At 42.8% G+C, this 17,402-nt stretch overlaps 1 protein-coding gene across 5 annotated transcripts in view; it reads right to left on the bottom strand.

Moving 5' to 3' along the window:
- LOC115011075 (ELKS/RAB6-interacting/CAST family member 2) overlaps nucleotides 1-17,402 on the bottom strand; it is a 147,072-nt gene that overhangs the window by 124,864 nt on the left and 4,806 nt on the right. For 4 of the 5 annotated variants that reach the window (XM_029436015.1, XM_029436020.1, XM_029436018.1 and 1 more), the window contains 4 exons: nucleotides 14,630-14,653; nucleotides 13,724-14,491; nucleotides 3,878-4,033; nucleotides 1,154-1,321 (listed from right to left, as the gene is read on the bottom strand). In XM_029436015.1, coding sequence (XP_029291875.1) covers nucleotides 1,154-1,321; nucleotides 3,878-4,033; nucleotides 13,724-14,491; nucleotides 14,630-14,653 — 1,116 coding nt within the window. The remainder of the gene's footprint in view (nucleotides 1-1,153; nucleotides 1,322-3,877; nucleotides 4,034-13,723; nucleotides 14,492-14,629; nucleotides 14,654-17,402) is intronic. The other variant, XM_029436019.1, reaches the window with a different exon arrangement.

Below are 17,402 nucleotides of genomic sequence, written 5' to 3'. Positions count from 1 at the left end.
AAGTTGTTAACATAAAGTATATCAAGGATTCATATGTATGAATTTGAAGAAATGTTAAGCCTTTTTTTAAAAGAGCAACAGCCATCCTGTCAGGGACAAGAGATTCAACATCTTGTAACATCTCATAAGCTTTGGGTTGGTAACCTTTTACTGAACCTTCCCCTGCACCAACACACACAAACACAGACTTCCAAATGATGTACTGTTTCCACATGCAATGTGTTGCCCACTGAAATGAGATAACGTGTTTCTTACAAACTGATATTGGTTGTATGACTGCCAGCAAACCTTAGCCATCTTTGTTACAGTGCATCACTGCGAACTTGACCTGAGCTGCTCATAAATGTGGTTAGAAAAAACATTAGCTAGCGTTCAATGGTGATAGGTTTCAGCAAGTCACATGACTGAAAACAAATATTTATTTACATGCCATTTCAGAAAGACACAAACAAAAACATGTACACACAGAAACCACCCACTGAAAACCAATTCCTTTAAGTATGATGTATTCTGCTAACTGCGAGGGCCAAAATTCCTTGCACATGTATGGACCATTAGGTCTAATTTTGGCCCAAATTGCTTCCTGTAATGATGAGTGGACATAGTTAGCGGGCCGTTCTCAACTGCACAAAGAGATCTAAAGTATCAGTGCTCCAGAGAGTGATAGAGAAAAGCGTTAAATGCTACCCCCACCGAACCCCCATTCCCACCCCCACACATACACTTCCATCTCTCTACATACAACACGCTTCCATCCTTAACAGCAGTGATAAAATCATTAAAGCCATAGAGTTTAGAAACTTCAAAGATGAAGAAGCTGCCAGCTGCCAGCTTTCTCTGGCCTTCTGACTGACTGACCCTCCCACACGTACCACCAGTGGGTGGACTAAAGGAGCCACACACGTAGAAGTGTTTTACACCCACCTCAACGTTCATTAGAGAAACAGAAAGAGAAAGAAACAAAGGCAGAAAAAGATGGATCGTGTTCACTTGCAGAGGTCGTGATGACCTCTGTCATCTTATAAGTGCATGCAAGTTAGTCATAAAGGCTATTTTTCCAGGAACAGCGCACATTCATCATCATCACTGTAAATGTGCCAGGGTTGGACTATCAGCTTATTTTCTGTGTGTGTGTCTGTTTGTGTGTACTGACCTCTGTCTGCAGTGTATTGGCCCGTTGCTCCTTGGCGCTGAGCGACTCCTTTAGCACCTCGATGTGTTGCTTGCAGTCTGAGTTCTGATTGGTCAGTGTTTCTAGTTTGGTCTGCAGGGTCTGCATCTCTGTCTCCTTCCTGTTCAGCTCCTGCTTCAGCTGCTCTATCTGACAATCACAGAAACACCAGCACAAATCTGTAATGAAAACCTTTTGTCACCTTTGAGTCAATTGATATACTTGCAGATTACAACAACACACATGCACACACACACACACCCAAACCACATACACACTTTTTGCGAAAACACACCAATGTGTGTGGTGCTGTTGTACAAAATCTAGAATGTGAGCATTTTCCAACACTTTGTTTTCTATAAAGAGATCTTTCAGAACAAGCAAGTGTTATGAAAGAGGCCAAAACCTGCTATTTAATTTAGGAGTGGGCAATATGGACAAAATAAATAGTGTGATAGATATCTCATCATTTAAAGTCACAGTGAAACGTATAACTTTTTCATTTTAGTAAGTCAAATTGTTTTACTATCTTAAAATCAAATACATTTTTAAGAAGAAACGTGTCCTGCTGTGACAAATTCACATCTATTTAAACATGAAATTGGTTAATATATTATATACATATGTCAATTTTGTCACTGTGCATTTATTTGGAGAGATGATATATTACAATATTGAATTATCACACCGCCCTACATTATCAGTCCTCACTCAGGGGAGTCCCAGGCCTACTGTCTGCTCTATGGACACACCAAACCAAACCGCGAGAGTGAAAATGCATGCAGGCAGACAGAGTTATGGTGAGAAATATTAAGCTCACATAGCAGACAGATTACAGATTGTTTTAAGGAAGGCTATACAGAACAGGACAGAAAACCACACAGAAAATCAAATGCATTAACAGAGGGAGGTTTCTGTGCTGAGGCTAGCTATGTGTAGTAGATTGTCATCTGTCTACTGGTTCCAAAAATGCACAAAGCTGATTCAAATGGAGATTTCTCTAATTGTGTGAGCAGGGTTCGCCTCATAACGGGGGGATTCTGACTGGACCAGAGCTGGACCAATCAACCCTCGCTCCTAGAAATAAAGAGAAGGGAGAAGGGTGACTAAATAATAGGAGCCAAAAGGTGAGGTGTGACTGTTGAGAGGATACTAAGACAGGGAGAATATGTGTAGGGAGTTGACTGAAAATATTATCATAAAGTGATAGAACAATATAGATAAAATAAGGAGCAATAATGTTAGGTTTAATAAAATAAATAACGAGAGGCTAATGAAGAGTACTTCTGCTTGTTCTGTGATCCAGGGCTGTTGTGGGGGGAGGAGGAAGGTGGAAGCTGTTCTGATGGAAGACACACAGGGGGACAAGTCCTTCTCCTACAGAGACACAAAGACAAGAAGACAGCAAGCCACTAAAGTACGGCACAAAGCCAGCTGGGAATCAGCCTAGGTTTCCCAGCTGGCTGTGTGCTCCTCCTCACTCCTCCACACTCTGCACTCCTCAACCACACCGCTGAGGCTTCAGAATGTTGCACTTGGTGAAGTTCTGTTAGAAATGATTATCTGGATAAATAAATTCACCTCTGCTCTAATGTCCACTTATCATACTTGAACAAATGTTCATGTTCTCAGAAGCTACTTTCTAGTGTTTCGAGTAAGCCAAAGTCCACAGAGGAAACCAGAGAGGACAGGGACGCTGTCCTCTCTGGTTTCTCTTATCACAGCCTCACCTCAACACCAGTCGCCACCACTGCTGAAAGACCAGGACCCTAAACACTTCAAGGATATAGAATGAATCTGGGAGCCTGTGCATATCCATGCGCGTGGTGTCTCTGTATGTTACGCAGAAATGAGACATGGGAGAGCGAGCCAGGGCCATCACGGTGATGAATATCATCCCAGGTCAGTGCGGCTGAGGAGAGAGCTCTTTCCTCTGCCGTTGTAAGCTCACATTCATCTGTCAGGGCCCCATTCATAAAAACATCTCTTTTATGATTGTATCAGGAACTTCCCCGACGCAATGACAAATGGGCACTACAAAGAGCACCATTAATGGACAAAAGAGAAACATTTTCACATGGAGCGCTACTCATGGGCCTCAGCCATCACTCAGCTTGAAACTCTATGAAACTTGAAACTACATTTTTAATATGGCTCCTGTAGAAATGTTTATGTTGCTATTCAAAAATGTGCATGTCAGTCTTGGCACCGCTGTGACCCAATTAATAAACCAGTATACAGCCTGGACGAGAGAAATCTTAGTCAGGCCTTTCTAAAGGTCTTCCTGCCAGCTGAAGGTAGGACAGTAAATAGAGACGGTGCTCTGTAAGCTGATAGGGCCTGAGTATGCTCCCTCAGAACAGTCAGCCGTCACAGATACGAGAGCAGTACAATGCTTGGTCATCACACAGGTAAGGCAGGTAAGGCACACAAGCATTTCATGGGAAATAAACAAGAAACCTCACTCTAAAAATGACAGATACATTTATAAGCGTAGGAGTTCTTGGTATCCATGCAACACAGGATGCTAAAAGCCTCGATACAGCAGCCAAAAGACAACCTACTGTAACATGCAGTTTGGAATCAAGATTTCACCACACACTTTGGCGACATACAACAAAAACAGTTGTATGTTTTAAGGCAAACATGCATCACTCAGCTCATGCAGTGTGAAGTTGTCTCAGGTGGCATGCAGAGACATTCTACCTTAGTCTTCATGAATTTAGAATGGCTCTTGTAGACCTCCACCTGCTTGAGCTCATCCTGCCTGTCGCCGGGGTGCAGCAGGCCGCTGGTCTTTAACATCTGGACCTCATCCTCTAGGTTTCTGATGTTCCTCTCCAGGGAGGAGATCTTGGTGTCCTGCACCAGCAACAGTAGGCAGGCAAAGAGTCAGCAAAGATCTGACTTTGGATATCAAGCTCTGGACTTTAATAAGTGCTTACCTGTCTCACATGGTATTGATGTATCTATCAAATATAGTGAGGGAGCAGGTTAACGGAAAAACGGCCACCATAGAGAGGGGATAGCGGCTCATATGTTCAGACAGTCTCTCCTGGAAGACATTCATAGTGCTGCACTTGATTGTTTACGGGACAAATGCCATAAATAGTTGTGCAAAGAATGTGAAAAGAGAGTTTAAGGGAGAGGTTCAAACTGTGGCTCTTTTTTTACTTTTGCACAACTGGACAATCACGGCAGGAAGTAAATGAATGTCGGACACAATGTAATACTTGTTTTTGGCTAAAACAGTGCAAACTTCGATTCAGCACAAGACGTTGTAGCATCTTGTATCTAGATTATAATCTATTAATATCAAGGCAGACAGTTGTGTGCAGCCAAGATGTTTTCCTTCGCAGTATCTATGAGTGAATGGAAGGGTCTGTCATGGACAGGTCCAGAGGTTGTTTAGCTGCATGGGTTCAGACATACGTTAAATGCTAAACCTTGGAAGAGATGAGAAAGGTAATGGAATAAATGGAAGCAGATTGCATGATGCCATCAGCACAAACCACAGGCAACATGTAAGCATCTGACCTCTATTACATCCTCTGACATCAGCCCCTGCTAGCACACGGTGCTGCATGTAACATCCTAAACACCCAAACGCACCAGGCAAACAGGAATGCATAAAGGTACACACACACACACACACACACACACACACACACACACACACACACACACACACACACATACACACACACACACACACACACACACAGAGAGTGTATGCAAGGACATAGACTTTCAATGAACACCCAGAAAAAAAAAAAGTCAAGGTGGCATCTGGGGGAATCCCTCCACACAATACAAAAATGCCCACACACAGACTATGCTATTCAATCATTTATATTGATTTCTGTATTATAAGCCATGCTCTAGCTTTAATAACTGATTGTTATCTGTTTCTGCTCCAGGTTGCAGAAAGAAAAAACATTACCGAGAGGAAGAGAAACAAGGCAAACCCAAAGAAAATACAGAGGGTAATATCAAAAACAACATTCAGTAGAATAGAAATACATGTAAGGAAAGCTGGGCCTCAAAACCGCTGAAACATGAACTACTGTACATGGCGCTGCTGCATTCCAAGGAAGAATTTATGAAAGGGAAAACACAAATATTGTATATTTGTAGCCCATGTTGAGTTGACAGAAGGTTTAAGAGGTGAGCACTCATTACTGTACCTGCCAGATAACGTCAGGATCAAAACAGAAAGGGGGGTTGGTGTTCTGTAATCATAAAACGGAAACATGCCCCACTTAGAAAAAGCAACAACACAAACAACGCACAAACCGGGAACAAACATACACACACAGGACGAAGAACATACAGAATTTAGCTTCAGTATCCAACATCGTTTACAGAGGACCACAATGCCTCCAGGGAAATATGTCTTCCTCATTATCAACATCGTCAAAGGAAGACTGTTACAGTATCTTTTCTCTCTCTCTTGCCCCCCCCCCCCCCCCCCTATATATGTCTAATCCTTCTGGCAATGTTTACTTTACCTTTCTAATTAATTTTCAATTAATTTGGCCTTTCTCATGCAACAGCGTGGGCACCCTAGCACATGTGCAGTCTGCTAATAGGCAGACAAATCACAAAGTATGTGTAAAAAATAACTGTGGTTTCGCAGTAAAGGAACTACTTTTAGAAAAAGTGTTTGCTGAATGAAGAGTAAATATGTGTGTGTGGGGGTGTGCATGGAGACGCATGTGGAGTCAACTGCATTTTTCACAGCTCTAACGACTTCAAAAGGCTGAGATGAGAGTGAAAGCTTCCATATGTGACATTTGAAACAAATTGAATAAGTGCTCAACTCCGCATGGGCCAATAATGGCCTTTACTTGGTCATGGCCGCCATACGGACACGAGGCAACAATGAGACAACGTTTTATATATTGTTCGTGTATGTTTGTGTCTGCATTTACGAGGCGAGCCAGATCCTCTACTATTGTTCACAATACAATACAATACAATACATCAACAATTAAATCTTTGTAGGTATGGAGCTGGTAGGGAACTAAACCAGACAACAAGCTGCAACTGAAAAGCAAACTACACTGCAACATAAGACTTAAGATCTCATCTGAACACCTACCGCCGTTTAAACTTGTCATACACACCCACCCATGTAGCACATAATAACTTAAAACGTCGCCATTGTTGATTCTAGATCTCCTGTTAGTCCTACCTTCATATCAATAACAGTCTGCAAAGCCCTGGTCTTGGCCGGATCGGCCTGGAGCTGGTTCCGGCGATGGAGCTCCTGGGGAGGGACCCGGTAAAAATAAGCCTGGCGGCTCATCATCTTTAGCACTTTCTAACACCCACAGCTTCAGAGCCTCTTAAAAAGATACACTGATCCGTCTGTCCAGTTCCAGCCTCTTCCTCTAATTAAAAAGTGCTGTTATCCTCCACTGTACATCCTTAACAAATCTTGTTTTGCAAAAGAAAAAGAAAAAAACTTTTAGATCTTTAAGATGGTTCTCCCGAGGGCTTCTTTCCGTCTCTAACAGCATGTGCTGCTATGTTCTCTGCTCTCTTCTGTTTCTGTGTCTGTTCTTCAGCAGAAAGGACACACTCTATAGGTCATATGAATATGTCTCTATCTTTCTAGTTCTTATCTCACACTTGTTATCTCTGTCTCTCTCGCAGATGTCTCTGGCAGCCTAAAGCCTCTTGCTTAGCAACACTTTCTACCAGCACATGCGCTACACTTCTTCTATCAATAATTAATGGTAGCTCTGACCTACAACTATGCCCACACACGAGCACACACACACAAACACACACACACACACACACACACACACACACACACACACACACACACAAACACACAAACACACACACACAGAAATACCAACACAAAGCAGGTTAAACGTACTTGTTGAGTATTCGGACAAATCCATTTGGGGGCAACGAACAGAGATGAGTTTCAACTGCTCTGTCATAAAGAGAAATCATTTCTAATTATCCCAGTATAAAACCTCGACTAACCATTTCATGGTTGTGTTATGTTGTTGCACTAATTTGAATGTCTGCCAATGTAGGTAAATGGGGTGGATCAAATATTAGAAACACCTTCAATATAAGGAAGTCAAATACAAATCGGCATTTACAAAAGCCTCTGAAATGACCGTAGAGCTAATTCATCCCCTCTCTCAAAGAGTCACAGCAACACATGTAGTAAAGCCTGCAAGCTAGTTTAGGCAGCTGCTTCATTTACGTGAAATTCACCACTACAACATCTATCCAACACAACCATCATTGCTGCTGCTGAGCTTTAATCAGCCCCACTACCATCCAACTGTAGGCTCTGACTTTAGATATTAGCTAGCACAGCAGCTATCACATATCTGTGCAGGGAGGCTATGTGTGTGGTCAGAGCAAAGATACCAACTATATTACATTCCTAACTACATTTTTTACTTAAAAAAAAACAAAACACTTTATTTAATCATGGAGGTATGGCTGAGAGCAATGTTCTCTCTGTCACAAACGCCCTGTTCACACCCACACAGCCACACGCGTGTTCACACCCAGAAGCAGCCCGGCAAAACCACCGTCTGATCTGCAGGCCACCCAGCGGCTCCACAGGAGCAGTTGGGGGTTAGGTGGCACCTCAGTTGTGGTAGTGAGGGAGTGGCCCTTGCTCAAAGGCCCCACAATGGTGGCAAGCACTGCTCTTTCAATTCCCCACCCAGATTTATCTTTATTGAACCACACAGGCTTATGACCCGCAGGCTTGTCAAAGCTTTAGGCCACCACTTCCAGCTTCACAGAGAATTCATTGCAGGACTTTGTACACTGCTATAGCATGTGCTGTAATACATGGATTCAAACACATCTATACATCTACACAGCAGGTGAGAAAAGTGAGGGCTGCCTGCCACTGCTGCCTGACTGTGCTATAGGCAGCTGCTGGAAAGGGGCAAATGTGGACAGATGGAATACCAATTGGGCTACATAGGATCACAAAACACAGCTCACACTGACTAATGCCTAATATAATATATGTGTATACAGAATATAATGTAGCACCTCAAAGGAGAATGAAAAGGTGTGAGTAGCACGGGAAACTAATGTAAACTGACTCTCTGACAATCAGCGGGTAAAGAAAAGCTACCAAATCCGACGGAAACCACATGGAGATAGGACATCTATGTTAAGGCAGTCAGAGGTCATGAGTTCCCATTGCTCCCATCCTTCCCAGTTCTCCCAGTAAGTTTGTAATGACAAGGGCCTTATCCTCTTGTCCACGTCAGTTGTGGATAAGGAGGGATTACTGCAGTCAGAGCATGCCTCCCACCGACTGGTATGCCCATTGCTGCCACAATCCTAATCTCCTACTTCCCATATGTGTATTAATGTATCACTGTGAGTGAGTGTGTGTGTGTGTGTGTGTGTGTGTGTGTATGTCAGTCTGCACATTCAAGTATGTATCTATCCCGTGGAGACAGTGTGCGTATTACCTCCTTATCAACAATGGTTGGCGTACAGTTAAGAGTACAATGGGGGAGATTAAGTCATGCAAGAGAGCATGTCATCAAAGACCATCTCCTCTGCTTCACATGTGTCAGAGGGCCGAGCATATGGAATGAATAGGATCAAACGTAACACTATAGCAATAAGTGCCGGCATCCTGAATGAAGGATACGGTCAAAAGGTTCAATTCTAGCCTGAAGGCAATGGTGTCATATATGCCATGCGCAGACTAGAACAGGGACATATTCCACACACACACACACACACACACACACACACACACACACACACACACACACACACACACACACACACACACACACACACACACACACACACACACTCATCAATCACATTCCCATCCCTTCTCCATCAGTAACAGAAAAAGAAAACACATTTGCTTGCCACAAATGTGAAAATGTGTCCGCCTATCAGCTCGATGTCTTGAAAGAGCCGTTTGAAAAGACAAAGGGAAAAATCGGAGGGAAAGCCTTAAAGAGAAATAGGGAGGGGGCGAGGAGAAGGTTTGAGGGGTGTAATTTTGTGCCGATAAACTTTTCCGTTTAAACATTCTGGGAGAACAACAGAGCGTGGCGAGTATGTGGTGCCCGGGGTGTGGTGCATTGGTCTCTGTGTGTGTGTGTGTGTGTGTGTGTGTGTGTGTGTGTGTGTGTGTGTGTGTGTGTGTGTGTGTGTGTGTGTGTGTGTGTGTGTGTTGACTGACTGTATTTACAGTGGTCTTCTTATGTCAGTTGAGAGAGGCTTCATTAGCGGAGGCTGAAAAACTCAAATCAACAATGGAGTACTAAAAAGCCCGGCCCGGGACAAGCTTTTCACCGATTAACTTAACCGCAACAGAAAGCATATCAGCCTGGAGAGAAAGAAAGAGCGAGAGAGGGAAATGTCAATGGACAGACAAAGATACAGGCAGAAAGGCAGATCAGAAAGACGAGAGCTGATCAACTGGTGGTATGAGAAAGTGAAAAAGCAGGAAAGAGATTACAAAAAAAAAAGATGGATTTGCTGACGTGAACTTCCACTTCTCCTCAACATGCTGGCACGAGCAAGTTTTAAAAATCTACATTTTGGAAGTTTGAGAGAGAGGACGCAGGGGAAGACAGAGAGGGCCTGCCAAAAGAAACAGCAGCAAGACTTCTGAAGCTAGTCGAACGATAGAAACAACAAAGGGAGCAATAAGTGCTTTGCCCTTACGTTCTCAACACTAGAGCAATGCCACATACTACGTAGTACTGATCTAATACTGAGATGTCTTCATATACAGTAGGGGCCTTAACTCTATCCAGAGCTCCCTAAGGACCGTGTGAAATCTGCAGTATGATATGTATGAAAGTAGAATCTCTGAGTAAAAATCTCACAGTGAGAGTGTGCATGTGCACGCCCTTGGCAGCAGGTCAGGGCCGGACAGGAACAGACCAGTGGTGCGGCCGTTATTATTGGGTCTATAGGGACCTGGTGGCTGGGGAGAGCCGATTAGGCCCAGATTTATGCCTCTCAGCGTGTATATGTGTGTACCATCACACATAACTAGTTAAAGTCTAACAGAACACTGCCACATTGTGGACAATGCTAGTAGTGTAAAGAATGTATCAGTAAATATTACAGAGGAGAAGCTGAGTGAAAAGAAGAACTAAAGCATACGACTTAATATATGGCGTCAACGGTGATGTTGACCAGTGTAATCATTTTATCTGAATAGCCAAGTGAATAGGTTGGCACAGATGTGCCAGTGTCTGTATGTCGGGTCTGTGCAGCTAAGACAGTTTGACAGCTGACAAAGGAGGCAGGAAACACAAGCGAGAGAGCACCACTACACACACACACACACACACACACACACACACACCATCCCCTGACAACACACATCAGCAAGTGAAGTAGTGATGGAGTGAGCTATATATCCATACATACTGCACACCAGCATATCATACACACATAACCACAGACAGCTGGTCAAAGTAACTTCACATCTGGCCTTGGTCTGTGAGTCCTGAGATGTACAACAGAAAGACAATTCTCTGATTTGCATCATACACACATACACAGGTTCACACATTTTCACATATCCTACCTAAACCGTCCTAACATAAAAAACAACAGCACTAGAAACACACATTTAAGGTGATCATTTCTCATCAATCCAGCAAAGAATAGCAAGAAAGCTCCCGTGTGAAACCTAAGATATGTTTGAAGGATAAATAAAAGCAGAGTTGAACTGAAAATGGAGGCATTTATTATCCCAGCTCAAGCTAAACAAGCCGGGTCGTTTAAAAGAGAGTAATGGGTGCGGTAATGAAAGGCAGTTGGGCTGGTTTCCTTTGGAGCTAATCAAAAGAGCTAAGAGTAGTGCCCCCTAATAGAGGCAATAGCTGCGCTACCATCACCGGCTCGCCTTCACAAACCATGACAAGTGCAAGTGTAAGGCTAAATGATGTTTATGTGTCAGAGTAGTACTCTGACACATAAACTAAGGCAAGAGGCCTTCACAGGAAGTAGGCCGCTTCTTACAGTTAAATGAGTGCATAGAAATACTTCAATTAATCTGTATTCATCTGTTTGTTGAAATCCCCCAAATGTAAATGTTTTAAGTGTGATTTTGAATTATCATTTGTTGCACATAAAACAACTGTATGACAACTGTACTGTGTGAAGCTGGACAATCCATATGTATCTATCAACACTACATTGTTAATTATGTTCAATATCTTTCCCTAATCCTCATTACACTACAATGATTTTGCAACCAGCCTGGTAGTGTTGCTATTAAACATTTGTCTTATATGTAATGGTCCATGCAAAGTGTTAAACATGGTTAACTCTTATCATCTGAATAAACATACAACTACAAGTATCAATTGAAATAGCTCTACAGCATATGAACATTGAGTCTAGTACTATCTACAAATCAGTTTGTTTCACTCTTAACCAGGGTTTTAGTTTGACTTAAAAACTACGTCAATTAAGCTGCAATATATAAATAATAATTAAACACACACACACACACACACACACACACACACACACACACACACACACACACACACACACAAACTCCCCATCTCAACCCCGGTGGAGAGGAGGCCAGAAGGCGATGTGGGGGGAAAAAAAACGAAAGAACAACAATCGCCTCTCTTTTCAATCAGGGCGGTCAGAGTGTTTTCCCTCATTAATCATACATTAATATTCAGACAAACACAGTCTGTTTTTCTACCTTAGAAAAACACTCCTTTCTCCCATCTCTCCCCCTCACCTCTCAGACCAACTCAGCCCCCTCCTCCTCCACTGCACCCACAGTATGTGTTAAGCTGTCAAGCAGTTAAAAATAGCACAGCACACAGAGTGTGTGTGAACAGGTACTCACCTCTTACACACAGAGCATGGTTAGGTCCCTTAAGCACAGACACACTCTCACACACTAATACACACATGCACAGCAGTGGTTGCATTAGCATGGGCTGAAACACCCACACTCCCCTCTGATAAAATCATCACACTGACCAAACACCCGGCACGGGTGGATTTCCCAGCAGCCACCGGCAGCACGACGAGGGAGTGTCCTCGCTTGAAACGCTAAGCCGACAGGCCCCAGATGTGCACGCATGCTCACATAACATACACACACAAACGCACGCACGCACGCAATCTTTCTGACTGGGCCCGGCAGACATACAACATAACAGACAGAAAAACAAGAACATCATGACGCAAACAATAGCAGAGGCATGCACAGAAATACAACACACAGAGGCACATGCACACAAAAACACACACACACACACACACACACACTGACAGAGAGGTAGAGAAATTAAAGGCTAAGAAGATTTAGGAGTTAAAAATAAACAAAGTAGGAGTGAGGAGCAGAGAGCAGCCTACTGCGAGCCCTCCTGGCAGAGGATACAGACACACCTGTGCTACACCACCGCTCGGGGCTGCTGCTTTAAAAGTCTCAATCAAATGAAATAAAATAAAAAGTCTCTGAGGAAGACAGAAAGCTATAATTACCGCCTTGCGGTTGTATGCCTCCGCCAACCAGTCAAGTTGCAGTTGACCTTAATGTCTGTCCAAAATGTCATCACTTCATAATTGTATCCTTGTAGACATTTGTGTGAAATTGTCATAATATAGCGTATACATTCTTGAGTTATGGCCACAGTAACCTTGACATTTGACCTTTGTCCACCAAATTCTAATCAGTTTATCCTTGAGTCCAAGTGGACATTTGTGCCACATTTGAAGAAAGTCCCTCCAGGCATTCCTGAAATATTGCATTGGACGGACGTTCTTAGATGTCGTTGGCGCGGAGGCATAACAACAGTAAAGCATGAGGTATGAGCACACAGATAACAAATACTTTTTCTTGTAATTAAACTGAGAATTTTGACGAGCTACAATAAAATTCCAATGCACAACAAGATGACTGCATGCCTTCTGCTGTAGAATAACTGCCCAATGCTATGCACAACGCACAGACAAGTGGCATATGAGCATGTGCATATCCAGGAACACACTCTTACACACACACACACAAACAAACCCAGTCAGATTGTAAAACTGCATGGCTGAACACAGGCTTAACGCTCTCCGTATGTTAATCTGGCCCATTGATAAGACCTGCTGAGCTGCTTTCTGCTTTCACACTCTACATAATACAGTCACACTCATAGGTACTCACACACATAACCATATACATATGCATTAATAACATTTGCTCAGTCAAATGTTATTAATTCATCTCAACATCGGATATGCTCATTTAAAAAATAAATAAACCAAATAAATCATATACAGTATGTATGGAAAAAATGTAACACTTTAACCATTTATAAATGATATTACAATATCTGTTTGGTATTAAAAATGACATGGCATTTTAATGTTTTGAATTTGTTAGCCATCATGCACTAGACACAGGCAACATGATCGTGTAATATGATTTGCAATATCAAAACACTCCAATGATAATAAATAATAAATATTGACACTACTACATAACCATTTCCTCCCTGGACCATTCAGAAATAGGAAGAAGAAACACACCTCTCTCACATGCATGTTCTCCAGCTGCGTTTCAGCCTCCTGCGCCGCCATGGTTATGATGCCTGTCCGCTGTCCCCGACTCAAGTGTCCCTGACCTTGACTTTGACCTTGACCTTGGCCCTGAAGCATTTCCAGCAGCCTCTGGATACTCTCGTCCCGGGCGCCCAGAGTCTGTTTCTGGGAATCGATTCTCATCTCCATGTCTTCCATGGTCTTCCTCAGCAGGAACAGCTCCTTGGCCTGCCGCTCGTGCTCCGACTGTAGCCGGAAGAAATTCTCCTCTGATGGATCTAGTGGGGGAGACGAGGACAAGCCATCACACCCGGGCACCTGGCAGGGGCTAGGGGGCCGGAGTGAACTAGAGCTGTGCGCTACCACCGGACCATGGCTATGAGTGTAGACGGGCTGATTTGGGCTGTTTCTAGGCCCAGGGTGAAGGGTGTTGGCAGGGCTGATTCTCTGCGCAGCTACTGCAGAGTTACAACCATAACCAGGGCTGTGAATGATGACATCAGCTTCCTGTTGCCTCGGATTGTAGGTGTTAGATGGGCTGACTCTCGGGCTATTCCTCGGCCCAGGACTGTGCAGGTTGCTGGAGCTTTGTCTGGGGCTGTGGCCAGGACTGAGCCCCCCTCTGTGGTCCTGGTCTGTATGCAGTTCTCGATAAGAGCCAGATTTCCCATGCTGTCGCTGTTGCTGCAAGCGACTGTTCATCTCCCTGTGAGCCCTCAGCTCCTCCTGAAGCTCCTGAACTGTCAACGGAAGCTGCTACAAAGACAGAGAAAGATTAAGCTCCCATTCGTTCAATAAGTACACATACATATCAAACACACAGACACATAGAATTCCTAAACACATGATGACACAAACATATGAAAAATATACGGTGGGATACATAAAACAGACCTTGTTTCTTCTGATATCCCCAGGCTGCAGCAGGTCGATGTGATAAGAAATACATGCATATGCATAAAGCCAAAATAGAAAGCAGAGAAAAAACAAATATCAAACCATTACTTATATTACTTCGAGCTGTTGGGCTGTGGTTACATCATGTGGCCACTAGGGGGCGACATTTCTCTTCAAAACACAGGAATGGAAAGTACTGTAAGCAAAAGTGACTTTGTTTGTTTGAAGGAGGTGAACATCAAAGGGGGAAAAGACAGGAATAATGTGTGAATTTATTCCAGATGAAAAGACATTTTAGATTTATGAAAACAAAAAGGATGAACATGACTGTTAAATTGAATTAGAGAAACGGTTACGGGCCTAAATATAAATGATAGGGTCCCAATTGTGCTACTCAATAATCAATTGATAAATCGGTGTGCTGTGGTAGTATGGCGCGCGCCCCATGTATCAAGGCCTACGTGCTGATCCTTACCGTAGTGTCCATAAAAGTGCAATTCCCCAAAAATACCTTTAATAATTAATTGATAAATAAACTGACAAATCAATAAATATTTTTAAATGGAATTTCAACATTGGCAAAAAGTCGGCAAAATTATATAACAGAAAAATCAAGAGTTTAGTCATTAATAAATAAAACACTCCCTGATATGCAGCGTGGCGTGACGTTTAAAAACTTTGAGAAGATCTTTGCCTTGAATTCCTTTCTATGGCTTTAAACAACGTCTGCACAATGTCCAGTTTTAAAGATGGACAGAAGATATTTACAGATGCAATGACTGATTGATTTGTCAATACATTTATCACTTGAACTATTGATAACCAAGTGACACATATGGACCCAAAAAGAGTGTTGCTGGGGAGTTCACTCAACATCTCTGCTCTTTACAGTGCAATGCAAAGTGATACAAAATACAATATACTGATTTACAGCTTGTAGCTTTCCTGACTGGCAAATGGAAATTCATTCTGTGCCTGAAACCATGGACACAGAGCATTCTTGGTGGTTGACTGAGCAGGGTAGGAAAAGGCTGTAAGGAAATCAAACAGAAGGAGAAACACACACACACACACACACAGACACACACACACACACACACACACACACACGCAGTATCCTTCGTGGGCACGAACACTAAAGTTAAATGGCTAATATTTTTCCTTCAAATATTCTTAGTCCTCTGCTCGAGTCCAGAAGGTGGGAGCACCAAGGACGCAAAGTTGAGATGTAGGAGGCAGGCGAGGGTGAACATGGATAATCAATGCAACAAGCTAGCACTGAATATCAAGTCAGAGTGGGTGGACAATCCTCCACACAAGCACACACACACACACATACATCCAAGACAGTAGACACAAATACATATGCATACATACACACACACACACACGTACACACACAAACACAACAAACAAACAGATGGTTAGGGGACAACTCTAGTCATTGCAGCTGAGAGAAAAGGTGACATTCCTTATGCTAATTGCAAAGTTCTCTTGTCAGACTGAACTATTCCCAGAGTGTCTCAAAGGGCAACACACGAGGGAAATGGAGAAGAAAAAAAGTGATAATCTGAAAGGAGAGATGGGGGATAGAGGTGATAAGGGAGAGTGAGGCGACAGCAGATAAGAGTTAGAATAACATCTTCTGCATGAGGTATATCTTTTTCAAGGTAAACAAGAAACTGGGCTTATTTCTGACTTTATATGATAAAGTCCCCATAATTACTTGTATCTACCAGTGGGTGTATGTAACGTTGATTTTAAGTATGAACTTCACTTTAATTAATCTTGCTGGAAACATTATCGATAAATTGAATTTATATAGCGCTTTTCAAGACCTCAAAGCCACTTTACAATAGTAGGGGAAGTGGGGGGAGGGGTTAGGACGAGGGAAGAAAGGGAAAGAGAAAATAATAATAATAATAATAATAATAATAATAATAATAATAATAATAATAATAATAATAATAATAATAATAATAATAATAATAATAATACGGTTAACAGGGGGCTAGCAAATGATAGTTGAGAAGAGGTGCGTCTTGAGGCGGGACTGAAATATGGAGAGAGACTGAGAGTCACGGATGTCTTGGGGGAGGGAGTTCCAGAGCCTGGGTGCTGCCCTGGAGAAGGCTCCGTCTCCAAAGCTGCGCAGCTTGGATTTGGGGGTGGAAAGGAGACCAGCTGAGGTGGATCTGAGGACCGTGGGGGTTGGTAGGGTCAGTGAGGTGAGGTGAGGTCAGTGAGATAGGAGGGGGCTAGGTGGTGGAGGGCTGCATACGAGCGCAGGAGGATGCATCATGACTTGTGCATTTAATGGTTTCAGTCATTTTCGTTGGGATTTGACCAATGGGGACTTTTTCTGTTCCCCAAGATTTTTAAATGGATTGTACGATGGCAGTTTTGATCCCATTAATAAAGTGAACTAATTACACTCCTAGTAGCCGACAATATATTCACTACAGAATAGATAGAAGATAAAGGAAAAGGGTAGGTAGGGTGAAGGTACAAAGACAGTACAAGCGAGTGTGGGAGAGATCATTCATCCGATACATGAAGAAAAAAAAATAAAATTAATAGAATCGTTGAATGTGTCGCCTGAAGGAGCAGAACAGAGACAAACACATCCATCTATCACAGACAAGGCCAAGTGCCTGCAGACACTGGTAACATTGACTGTCCTGCTTCATTTTAATGCCACAGACATGAAAATATCAACATCAGTAGTTCAGCGGCAAACATATTTAATGTCTATAAACCTGACTGAAGT

The sequence above is a fragment of the Cottoperca gobio genome, chromosome 7 (assembly GCF_900634415.1).
Source record: "Cottoperca gobio chromosome 7, fCotGob3.1, whole genome shotgun sequence".
NCBI lineage: Eukaryota > Metazoa > Chordata > Actinopteri > Perciformes > Bovichtidae > Cottoperca > Cottoperca gobio.
This window is presented reverse-complemented; position numbering and strand designations above follow the sequence as displayed.